Source organism: Enhydra lutris, unplaced genomic scaffold (assembly GCF_002288905.1).
Source record: "Enhydra lutris kenyoni isolate GAN:26980312 unplaced genomic scaffold, ASM228890v2 scaffoldscaffold58, whole genome shotgun sequence".
Taxonomy (NCBI): domain Eukaryota; kingdom Metazoa; phylum Chordata; class Mammalia; order Carnivora; family Mustelidae; genus Enhydra; species Enhydra lutris.
The window spans coordinates 7,769,553-7,782,352 of NW_019154142.1; the positions used below are offsets into that span (position 1 = coordinate 7,769,553).

At 45.7% G+C, this 12,800-nt stretch overlaps 1 protein-coding gene across 3 annotated transcripts in view; it reads left to right on the forward strand.

Moving 5' to 3' along the window:
* LOC111158299 (Scm polycomb group protein like 4) overlaps positions 1-12,800 on the forward strand; it is a 95,427-nt gene that overhangs the window by 34,014 nt on the left and 48,613 nt on the right. For 2 of the 3 annotated variants that reach the window (XM_022520240.1, XM_022520244.1), the window contains exon 2: positions 12,339-12,553. In XM_022520240.1, the coding sequence (XP_022375948.1) occupies positions 12,339-12,553 (215 nt within the window). Of the gene's footprint in view, positions 1-1,712; positions 1,803-2,891; positions 2,947-12,338; positions 12,554-12,800 lie in introns of those variants that run through there. The other variant, XM_022520241.1, reaches the window with a different exon arrangement.

A 12,800-nucleotide genomic window follows, 5' to 3' on the forward strand; every position in this document is an offset into this window, starting at 1 on the left:
ACTCTGTGACCCTTGGTGGTCAGACGCAAATTAGGACCGCAGTTCGTTGTCCTTCCTTTAAGTGAGACAAAAAAACCATCGGGAGCTGAGTTTTCTGGTACTCCTTGTTCCAGCCCTCCCCTCCCTTTATCCCTTCTCTCCACAACCCTGGTGATAGTTGGCACTCCTAATGTTTGAAGGCCCTGGGATTTTATTTTGTGAAATAAAGGGGGAGAGTGAGACAGTGGGCAGGGCCTGCGTGTGCAGGTGATGGATGGTGACCCACCCTGCCTCTCCGCCTCCTGGCTTTCCAGAGAGCTGTGGAAACTCCCCAGTGGCGATGGCGGCAGCTGCACCCTCGTGGTGGAGGGAGGATCTAATCCACAGGGGAGGCAGCCCTCTGTGATGCCCCACAGGAAGCAACGAGGAGTATGGTGTTCTCCGGTGCCTTTGGGATATTTCTTCAGTGCAGTAGACCAAAATGTGGACTTTTGTTGTGGGCGGTCTTTGGGGACCCTGCAAGCAAGTGGCTGGGAAACAGAGTTCCTATTGACAATCTGTTCTTTGCAGAAGGAACAAAAAAGAATTATTTGTCTGGCAACAGCCATAATTTATGTCACGTAGGGCTTTGCAGATTATGATGGATTCTCGTGGCCATTTTTTTCTTCGGATCCTCATGGCAACCTGGTGGTTGGCGTGAACCTGGCGAGTCCTGGTGTCTCCGTTGGCTGGGTCAGGACACTGAGGCCCAGGAGTCACCCTGCTGCTCTAATTCCTTCCTGCCGTGACTCAAAGGCGGCTCTCCTCATCCTTGCTGGCTGACCCCTAACCACCTGCTCCCCTCACTGACCCCTCAATGGCAGGAACCTGCTCCTTCCTACTGGGGAAGCCAGGCTCTCAGTTACCAAGCACGGAGGACTAAAACCGGCATCGGGATGATCTGCTCTTGCTCTTGCCTTTTACTTCGGAAAGGCGTCTCTCTTGGACTTGCACCGGCGGTGAGGGTGTTAGTTCCGGGGTTGTTTTCATGTTTGTTCTCTGCTGACCACTGTACCTTGCATCCGTGGGGCCAGAGCGCGCAATGTTCTTAGACGGTGTGTTCTTCGAGGGCAAATGCTAAGTCGCTGCACTCATCACGTGGCACTAACCCTGGGTCTAGGGTCTCTGCAAAACATCAAAATTTTGCAGAGAGTATCCCAATGAAGATATTACAGTTACATGTTTCTGTGCTTCAGTATGAACGACCTCGTGCCTGGAAATCTGTGTGAAAATGTTTGAGCTTGGAAAGATGACTGCGCCAAGAAGCCCTGGGGAATTCACTAATCCCCAAGGCTGGTGAATGGATTCCAGTTCCCTGAGGCATTGACTTGGAAAGATGAAACTTGTGCTGTTTGAATCTTCCTGTTTTATCGTTAAAGCTTGAAGAAGAATTTTTCTTAGCAAAGTCTTTGAAAAGAATCTAGGTCTACTGTTGGTTTACATTACAGAAAGTTATTTCAAAAAGAGAGTCGGCTTTGTAGATAAAGACCGAACTAGAAACAACCAAAACACCAAACCACCAGTGCTTTCTCAAAACTAAATGTAAAGTATAAATAGAGAACAAAACAGGAAATGGTGGTTTGCAAAAAAAAAAGGAGAGAGAGAGAGAAAGAAAGAAATATTTGTAGCTGCTCTAAAAAGTGCCTTTCCTTCCACTGTAGGACCTGAGTTCGGAGAAAGCCGCTGGCTCTAGCTCTGGCTCGTAGTAGAGACAAGAATCTTCCAGCAAGCAGTGCCCTCCTTTACCTGCGACTACTCTTTAACAAGCCCTTAGAAATACGTGGGTCAGTATCTATGTCGCAGGTGCTGATTCAGTAAATGTGCTCTTCTCTCCATCTGGTCATCGTGGACTGGGCAAGTTAATTGGGTTGTCTCGCCCACCTACACTTTCACTTTGGATCAGTGCCTTCTCTTGATGTCCTGGAAGACGTGGAGGTGTGGCTTGAGGGTCAGGTTTCCCTCCTGTCCCCCTAACCAGCCCTATGGCCATCTCCTTATACGTTACCCAGAGCTGACCCTGGGAGGGAGCTGAAGGGATTTGGGCAAGGAGCCCAGGGCTGGAATCTGAGTTCTGCCCACTAATGAGCCATCTCATGCCACTTTTCTGGGCCTCAGAGCCTCATCTGTGCACCAAGGACAGTAATGTTTGTCTTAATAGAGATGATGGAGCTGAAGGTCTATCTTGGTAGCATGTGGTGCCCTGTGTCTTGCTGGAGTGGCCTCGTTGGAAAGTGGCCCGTGGGCTGATCCTGGGGGAGGCAAGTGCCCTGGGCTGGATCCTGCTGCCTCAGTGCTGGGGAATGAGAGGAGTCTGGGAAGAGAGGTTGAGTGGCTGATCATTCATTCATTCATTCTTCATTTATCTGATAAACACGTGTTAAGTCCCTAAGATGTTCCAGACACTGAAAAGGCAGATTATGTTGATCAAGACAGCGTCTCCTTCAAGGAGCTCGAGTATATTGGGAGAGACAGACAAGTATACGAATAAGTGGGATGCAGGTTGCTGTGGTAGAAATCATTCAGTCACAGCCACAGGGGAGGTTGTAGAACAGAAGCATTCACTGCAGGCAGAGCAGTGGGGAGGGACCCTTTGGGAAGCCACCTCCTTGAGGCACACAAGTCTTTGAAGGGGATTCCTTTCCATCTGGCCAAGAGGAAAGGCTTCACGTTTTGGGTAGAAGTTGCTGCTTTTGGAAGAGAGGATAGAGATAGAGCTCTCTTGAAGAGCTGAGCAGAGCTCAGGTAACACCACTTTCCTGACTCTAGCCTTGGAGAAAACTGTGAGTGGAGGCACCAAAGTAGGGGTGTCTGAGGAGAACCTTCATGACTAACTTACCTTGAGTTCTCCTTCCTTCTACCTCTCCTTCCGATAGGAAGCAGGCCACTTTCATTGTCAAGTTCAAGCCCTTGAAAGCCTTCTGGAGTGGGGTAAGTAATGTGTGGTAATCTTCAGGGGCTGCACACAGGGGAGCACTTCTGCTTGGATATCTTCTAGGGTCTGGAGCAGATGGGGAGGATGGCGTACAAGATCCCTCAGGGAGTGCCAGGCTGCAAGGACCTGGTGAGGGTGAGGTGGAGAGGAGCCGGCAGTCTCCACACTCTGGCTTCCCCTTCGTCATCCTGCGGCCCCGAGAACCTCAGGCCCAAAGGACCCCTCCTCTCCGAACGTTCTGGGCTCTTGGGTCCTCACCCTGAGGATATGCACTGTTTCAGAGCTGTCCTCCTGGCAGATCACGTTCAACCGTCTCTTCTCCCCTTCTAAGGGGTAAGCTTCTCAAAGCCAGAGGGGAATGCAGCGGGCCGGCTCCACCGTGTTCCTCAGAGACAGGCCACTCAGGCAAGGCTTGATTGCAGCTGATCTAAGTCTTGGCAGAATCCCTGCACCTCCAGGAAAAATCCCTCCCAGAGCAGGACAGCACAGGAGGCTGGTGAGGAGCTGCTTCCAGATCACCTGCCCATGACCGCACCTGCCTGGGACACATGTTGTAGGACAATTTCTCATTGCCTCCAGGATGCTGATACGGGCCCTCGCTTGGCTCTCCTTCAGAGCACAGCTGCAGACTCTAAGACTGCTTCTCTGCAGCCTGGTGGGAAGAGTGGTGCTGGTGGCTGCTTTGCAGGGGCTGTACCTCTTCCAGTGCAGTCATCTCGCCCCTTTTGTTTCTATGTTGTCCTGTGGGAACAAGGGGTGCCGGGGAGCTGATACTCCTCTTGCTTTTGCTGTCTATGTAAGCAACTGAACAAGGGCTTGTCCCTTTACTGATTGAACCTGTCAGTTTCCCTCCACAGGGAGGTTAGCGATCTAAACCTGTGCAGGGACCCAGAGAGGTGGAGAGACTCGTCTCCTTCGCTCAGCTGATAAGGAGCAGAGCCAGGACTGGAAACCAGCCTTCTAAGTCTGGAGTCATCTCCACCAGTGCCCAATACTATGCTTTATGTCCTATGAACACCCATTCAAGTGGTTGCAGATCTGATCGGTCAAGTCTTCAGGGTTATGGGGTATTGCGGTGCCCAGTGCAAATGCACACAACTGTGGCCCTGTGAAGAGGGCCATGCCCACGTGTCGGAGCACTGGCTCCTCCCACCTCCTCCCTGCTGGTGCAGCTGGTAGGGGCTGATCAGGGTCTGCACGTGACAGGGACACTTTCTCCTTTCTCTAGAGTAAGAGGTTGTAGATGGAGTTTATTTGTTTGTGTTTCTATTTTTGAATACACACCAGATATGAAACCAGAAACCGGCATGCAGAGCACAGTCCCTTTCCCTCTCCAGTTCCTGGACCCCAGCCCTCCCCCACCCCCACCACTGAGAGATGACTCCTACCATTATTAAAATTTTCCAGAGATTTCTGATGCATGTGGAAGGGTGTATGCCTGCCTCTGTGTGTATATACTTATGTGTCTTCCTCAGCCTCCATGTGATAGTGGCTGTACAAGCGACTGTGTAAAATTCAACCTATACCTTGAAGATCATTGGCTCTCACCTTATATAGCCACGAGTCTGCTGACCACGGCAGTGGCAGAGAGCATCCCCTCTCCTGCCTCCCCCCAGCTTCTTCTCACAGCCCATGGAGGTCTGCATGTAGGCATGGCCCCAGGTGTGTCAAACACGAGAGTCAATTCTCAAAGAAGCCTGAGTATTTAATGGAAACACTGAGTATTTACAGGGAAATGGTGACGGAAGAGCCAAAACAGGAGAACGGACAATTAGCCCCAGTCCCTGTGGTTGCCACCCTCCCTGGGCTGGAGAGACAGAGGGAAGGGCTGCTATTGCCGAAGGCAAACTAGGTTACCCAGCCAGAGCCAGAACCATGGGGGAGAGGTTCCAGGCAGAGAAGCAGTGGAGCAAAGCAAGAGGGTGTTAGATTCCCTTGATTTTACCCCTGCCAACCACCACCCTTCAAACTCAGACAAGTGCCTTCCATTGGACAATCCAGCCAGCAGCCAGCTGTCATGAAGCCTTGGAAAACCGCTGGGGGGTGGCAATTAGCTCCCATCACATAGAGAATTGCAGGGGCAGGGTGAGGGATGGAGCTGAGGAAGACAGGCCCAGGGCCAGCCCCCAGGAACTCCAGAGCGCTGTCTTCTGGAAGGACGGCACCTGAAGGGGGAAGGCCTGTCAGTGTGCAGGACTTGATTAAAGGAAAGACATGGGCATCTGGACCAAGGAGGTGATGACTAGTCCCTCCAAGACCCTGCTTTCCCGTGCTCTCCCATGTTCCCCTTCTGAGGAGCCACCCCAAGTCCATGGGCCCAGAGGGGGGTGTTGGAGTTAAAAGCAGCCTCCCTCTTCTTCTGCCCACTGAGGGGACAGGCAGGTCCCAGAAAATGGGTAGATTCAGGCTCCAGCTGAACAGCTACCCGCCAGTGAATTATTCATACCTCTGGGGTGCCCATCTCTCATGTTTCAAATGCCCCAAAGTTTTTCCAAATCCTGCAGATCGGAATGGTGTTTTCCCCACATCCCTGTGTATATTCTGGGCTCTTGCTCGATGCAGCTTTCCTCCCTCCCCTTAAATATGCGAATCTTGGCTCTAGATCACCTTGGCGGCTGCACCCTTCCTGGATGTGGGCGAAGGTTCCAGTGAGATGGAAGGGAGGGGCTTTTGTAAGTTCAGCCAAGGGTGGAATGGATTTGATAGACTTTTAGAGTCGGCCCTCACTGCAGATGGCTGCCTACAGGGGACAGGAAGGCCTCCCACCCCACTCCACCCAATGCCACTGCACCCCAGCACCCCGCATCCCTCTCAGCGCCCCCCACTCCCTACAGCAGATTTGGGAGACACCCATGTACTGAAGTCTCCCTCTATGTGCTAAGGAGTTCCCTTCTATATCTAGAAGCTTGTTTTCCAGGGGTTGATGGAACAAGTCTGTACGTCACAACTACTCTTAAGACATTTAACAAACTCATCACCTTTGAACATTCTGTTGAACCTGCTTTCTACCTGGTTATTCTGTGGGACAACTGGGACTAACCCGTCCCTTTTGTTCCTGGACCAGTTCCTATTTTTCCAGGACAAGTTGGCTTATTTACAGTTTCTTTGTACTCACCTTTGTCTATTTCAACAGGTAGAGACAAGGGCATATCAGTATATAATGAATGGAATAAAATACCTACAGAAAAGCTCTCCCATATTTTAAAAAATCAACAAAAATTCATTATATGTTATACTATTCACCCTTCTATTGCAGTGGAACGATTGCTGGTAGAGTTTGGGCCACCTCAAAGGATGGCTGAATTTTAGAGAGATGCCAAGGCACATCCTTCTCCCTGGAAATGACCTCACGTAGAGGGGCTGCCTCACCTAGGCTGCCTGAGAAGCCGTGGGGATGAGGGCGTGTACGGGGCTGTTTTTTCCCTTGATGAAGCCCCATTAGCTAGGATCTAGGTTTATATGTTTTGGATTTGCAAAGCTGACAGGTAAAATGCCCTTCCCAAGTTCATGGGCCAGATTTCAGTTTCTCTTGGTTGAGTTGTAACATTTCCAGCCAAGCCTTGTTTTGATAAGAAGAGGGAGATTTAGGAAACCAGGAGTAAATCACTTGATTTACTATGTCAAGCCAGGATTTGACAACTGTTGAAAGGTTTATAACTTGAAGATTTATAGACTTGAGGATGAGGCTGTTCTAGGGACAGAATCTTTTATGTTCACTAAAGCTCTTTGTTCCAAGATGGCTTCCAAATCTGACCTGAACTAGGCTGTCTGTATTCGCTGAAGTCTGCAGTCGGAAGCAGAGAAATTCAGATGTATCCTATAACACCTCCAGGATTTTGAGGGTTCTCAAGTGATGTACATGTTGGTTGTATCAGTTCATGAGTCCGTGGAAAGGATGATTTGGACCGCATTTGAGGTCTTTAAAGGTCTTTGGAGATGAGGGAAATCATTGGGGGGAGGGGCAGTAACCTGACTGCCACCTGGTCCCTCAGTGGAAGGGGCAGGAGGGAGGTGGAATCAAGGAGGGGGCAGGCAGTGAGCTGTTTGTCTTTTGAGAGCTGGTTCTCTCTCCCTGTCTACCATCTGCTTATGACATATGAAGTAATCTCTACGCCCAGTGAGGGGTTCAAACTCACAACCAGACATCGAGGGCTGCATGTACTACCGAATGAGCCGGTCAGGTGCCCCTTATTTACAGCATTCTTGTTAGCTCTGAAATAAACTTTTCCATTATTTTCAGTGATAAACTCCTTTTTTATTTTTATTTTTTGGTCACAATTTGTTAGGTTGTTAAAGCAGCAGCCACTGATGTGTCTGAGTGGCTCAGTCGGTTAAGTGGTTGCCTTTGGCTTGGGTCATGATCTCAGGGTTCTGGATCGAGCCCCACGTCAGGCTCCCTGCTCAGCCAGGAGTTTGCTTCTCTTTCTCTCTCTTCTGTTCCCCTTGCTTGTGCTCTCTTACTCTTTCTCAAATAAATAAATAAACTCTTAAAAAAATAATAAAACAGTGGCCACTGATGTTCTATGGCTCAGGAACCAAAACCATGAGAAAACAAGAAAACAAAAGGCCATCTAAAGAAGCACAGATTTCAAAAAGAAAAACAACAACAACAAAAACACCAGAAAACCTTCCAGACAATGAGAATTATTCATTCATTGTTTATTTTTCTATTTATAGTGTTTTCTGCCTATGGTTTTAAAAATTCAAACGATGCAGAATGTTACAAAGACAGCAAAAACATCTTTCAATATCTTTCTGCCCAGAGACAACTACAATCAGCCTTTTGGTGATTATCTTTCCAAGACCTCTTTCTGTGCCTAATGCATGCAGATTTATCTATATCCATATACATAAAGAAGATAGGAATAGAATCATACTACATATGCTAGGAGCATATGTATACATATACACATACACATATTTAAATTTAGAACTTATGAATGTGAAATATCTTATTCATAAAATATCCATTTTATGAATGTGAAATAATTTACTTAACTAAAATGTCTCAAGAGACATTTTGATTATTTCAGTATTTCACTATTACAAACAACGTGCAAAGAACATCCTTGGTCATGTATCTTGGTGCTCATCTCAGATTATCTTCTTAGGATAAAGCCTTATCAGATTTATCCTAATACAGCTGGATTAGGAAGTGTGCATGTGAAAGTTTTTAAGTGATTTTCAATTGTTCCCCCAAAAGGTTAGCCAGTTTCCACCCCTCACCAACCTGAACTATTGATTGGGTTACTCACATTTAGCAATCCGATCAGCGATAAATGATACATCAGTATACTTTTGGGGGAGGTTACCAGTAAAGTTTAGAGTCTTTTCTTTTGATAATTGACCATTTATTTCCCTTCTGTCCCCCCCCTTGCTTCCTTTCTCTCTCTATGAATTATCTGTGTCTTTTGTTCATTTTTTCTATTTCAGTGTTTATTCTTATTTTAATAATTTGAAGGAGTTTATTTTTAAGATTTTATTTATTTTAGAGACAGAGAGAGAGAAAGAGTGGAGGTAGGAGCAGAGGGAGAGGGACAAGCAAAGGCCCTGTGGTGGAAGGAATTGTGGCAACTATAAACACTGGAAAAAAAATAGTCACTATGGTGACTCCATTATTTTTGGATTAAAGATGCTATAGAGAGCTAGCTTGATTATTTTCCCCATTATAAATGATCTATTTGTTCTGCTGAAGTGCTTATTTTTTTCCTTTGCTTTTGAGTATATCATTTTCATTAGGATTTGTTGCTGTTGTCCATTCTTAATGAACTTTTCTTAAGACACAGAGAATCTCTTAAGACACGGTTGGTTAGGCTTCTAAGAAGACAGCCTCTTCTTATTTTCCTCTTCTATTAGTTTTGATCTTTTCATTAAACTTGTGATAAACGGTCATTGTCTATCTTCCATGGTTATGTTCTCCCTAAAAAAATCCCATGTCTTCTTTCTACTGTATTCCGAGACTGGGATCCTTCCTTATTTTTAGTATTAATCTTTGTTATTACTTTTTTTTGAAGTTCGTGTCTTAGTTTTGGAAAGGGAGGAAAGGGAGATTTTTGGGGACCTTGAACTTTTGTCACAATTTGTCACAATTTCCCAAGTGCATGGGTGTGTTATTAAAATACCACTTTGTAAGCATTTTCCCCCAACTCTTTAAAATTATTCCAAGGAGACTTTCAGAGAATTCTCCCATAATTAAAATAACCTCTTCAGTTTTTAAAAGTCTCTGTCTTGTTACTTACTTCTGTATTAAAATTGTATCGATGTGTGAGAAGGAATGGCAAAATAGTAACTTCTTGATCAATGAAAGAGCTATGTTCACGTCCCCCCAATTACTGTCTGCTCCAGATGCACCAATAAGAGCTCATTGCTGCTCCACCAGCATGAAATTCATTAATCATATTTAGTTTTTGGGAAAGTTCCTTTATACCCTAAGATAGATGTACTTCTCTGGAAGTGACGTAGAAAGTAGCCCCAGTCCTGTTCCTCCCTCACAGTAGAGAAAAAGAAGCAGAACAACAGAAAAGCCCAGTTTAAAAGATGACTAGTTTTCTAGGAAATATTTTTTCCTAACGCACTGAGAAATTTGGGGTAGTTCAGTATAATTTTGAGTGATACAAATTCCTAGGATAATATGTTAATTAATTTGTTACCTTTCCTTTACTCCCCAAAACCTATTCAACAAGAAGACTTTTGTGAGGGAGAATCTAGGTTAGCAGAGAATCACAATTCACCAGGGAAGGACGGCAAACCTTCACCTGCCAGAAACAGATTCGATGCCTTACTCTGGTCCTGGGTTTTCTCTTACTGACTTTTGATCTTCATGTTAGATACGGTGCTGACTCACTAGCAGCAAAGTAGAAAGTTAGAGAAACATGCCCTAGACTAGAAAAAAATCTTATTTCCCAGATAGCTAATAATACTAATTACAACTAATTAGTATTAGTATAGTACTAATACTAAACCTGCAGAAGCAGGGATGTGATCGTAATCATGAGAGTTCAGAATCTCAGATCAAGTTCTGCACAGCAAAAATAGTAACAAATAAGTGTTCGTGGGTTTTCGATGTTTTGCAAAGCCCCCCCCCCTTTTTTTTTTTTTGAAAATGAGGGTTTGGACTAGTGGAGTCCTGACGCCAAGTCTAGAAATGGAATGATAGCTCTGTTCACATGTTGATGGGCTTATCTTCATTGATCATGATTCATTGACTGTAAGATGCCCTTGATCATAGCACTGTTTCATGTACCACAAGAAAGAAAAATTGCTCCTTATGGAATTCTTATGTGATTTCAGAGATGTTAATGAGTGATAAAGCATGCATCTTAGAATCAATGATACGTGATATTTTTCTTACATAAAAAACAGGGAAAATTGACATCTCCAACAGCTTGTCTATCTACCTGAAATATTTAACAATAAATTCATGCTTTAAAACTCTGTGTACGAAGTGTGATATTTCCAAGAGTGATCAAGATTATTGAGAGAATACTGTTACTATTCAGAGAATTAACAAAGTGAACTTTTGTAAAAGATGCCCCCAATTTTCCCTGTCATGTTTTCAGATGTCAAGTATCCACTATTCGATATTTTCCTTCTTGTGCAAAGCAATGTGGTTCCTGTAGTGTTGCCTAGGGTAGGGTAGGGAGGGTAGGGATGGTTCCTATCACCTTTCCCAACTCTTTCTGTAGCATTTTGAGCAAAACTTCTCATTTCCATTGTTGGCTACCACTTGGGCTCAGAAATAAATTTTATCACTTAACATCCCTCCCGCATTAGAGTCTAATGTTCTGTCCCACTTGTCACAATCCTGAATGTTCAAGGAAATCTGACCCCTGAGCTCGTGATACCATTGTGTTCTCTGGGCTGGAGACGATCGACTACCTTTTGCTGCAAGATTTAGGCATCTCTACCTGAAGAAGCTCATTATTAGTATTTTTTTAAAAGATTTTATTTATTTACTTGAGAGAGAGAGAAGGAGTGAGAGAGAAAGCATGAGAGGGCAGAGGGTCAGAGGGAGAAGCAGACTCCCTGATAAGCAGGGAGTCTGATGCGGTTTGAGATCCTGGGACTCCAGGATCATGACCTGAGCCAAAGGCAGTTGCTTAACCAACTGAGCCACCCAGGTGCCCCTCATTATTAGTATTTTTAATGCTATGAATATTGTATGTGGGGTATCTGTGTGGGCGAAAGGATGTGTTCATAGTGAACAATTACCCACTGTCCCACTGTCTTGGCCATTGGTGGCATTTTAGCATGTTTCCTTTCACTTTTTTACCACAGAAACTTTTGTGTAGTGGTGATAATTTTTATGTGTAATTTATGAGATGCTTTTTCACTCAACCTCATGTTATTGAAATAGTATTTTTTTTCTTAAGATTTTATTTATTTATTTGACAGAGTGAGAGAGAGAGAGACAGTGAGAGATGGAACACAGCAGGGGGAGTAGAAGAGGGAGAAGCAGGCTCTCCACTGAGCAGGAAGCCCAATGTTGGGCTCTATCCCAGGACCCTGGGATCACCACTTGAGCCGAAGGCAGACGCTTAATGACTGAGCCACCTAGGTGGCCCTAGAAATAGTATTGTTAAAGGCTTTTAACTAGTTGATTGTTTTATTCCCCTGTTGCTTATTATTGGGGCTCTATCCATCTTATTTTTGCAATTCTAAATCATGTTAAAATGAACATCTCTGTATATTAATCTCTCTCCATATTTTGATCAAGGGACATAACATTTTTTTTTTTTTTTTTTTTAGAGAGGGAGAGAGAGAGATTGAGGCAGGGAGGGGCACAAGGTAAGAGAGCGAGTCTTAAGTGGGCTCCATGCCCTGAGATCATGACCCATGCCGAAATCAAGAGTTAGATGCTTAACTGACTGAGCCACCCTGGCGCCCCAAGGGACAGAACTAATACAACTGATTTGTATTGTTAAATATCTTTCACAGGAAACATAAAGGTCACAACCATTTACAACCCAGCCAAAGGGACAGGAGTGAATGTGGGAGGAGGGTTGTATTTATTTAATACTATTATTCTATTACTTCAAAGTTAAATTAACTGGGGAAACTTGAGACACACACTGATGAAGTCGTCTCATGCTGGTGACACTTCCAGTTGTGTCTGGAGCTGGGAAGCTATTGTCCTCTCCCCCCTACTATCCTCCCTACTTCATCACAGCTCTGTGGAAATTCATTCTCCTGGAAATTATTAAACCAGAAGCCCAACAGCCCTGTAAAAACTCCTCGAGGTGCCTGGTTCTCTCGTATTTGCCCCCCCCCCCCCCCAGTGAAGGGTAGGGTAGGTAAGGCTCCAAACGCCAAACTGGATACATGCTTGCCTTGCAAACCAAACAAACCCCTCTGTTTTTGTTTTGCTTTGTGTCTGGACTAATCTTAGCACCTCTTCTGCCTGTGAGCGATTTGTCACTTCCTTCTGTAAGACTGGCACCGGCAGACATGCAGTCCCAGAGGATCCCGGGGAGAAAGCGAGGCCGACCCCCACTTCACTCAACACCTATGAAGATGGCGGTTCATAACCTTTATTCCGCTTCAGCTGGCGCTTTGCCAGCAGTGAAGATCCCCAAGAAAAGAGGGCGGAAGCCTGGGTACAAGGTACGGCTCCATCATCTCCTTTCTCCTCAGGGACGTTGGGCTGGGGCACTGGGGGCTTGGGCAGAGCGGCCGCTGCTCCCTGTGAGGAAAGGCTGGGAGCTGGGGGACAACGGGCGCAAAACAAGTTTCTCTCAGGGAAGCGCGTCACGGACAGGGCCTCATTGTCACGCCGCGGCCCACAATGCATGCTGTCCCCGTCGTGTGTGTTTTTACAAGTGAGAAAGCAAATTGCACCAGATGGGGAAAG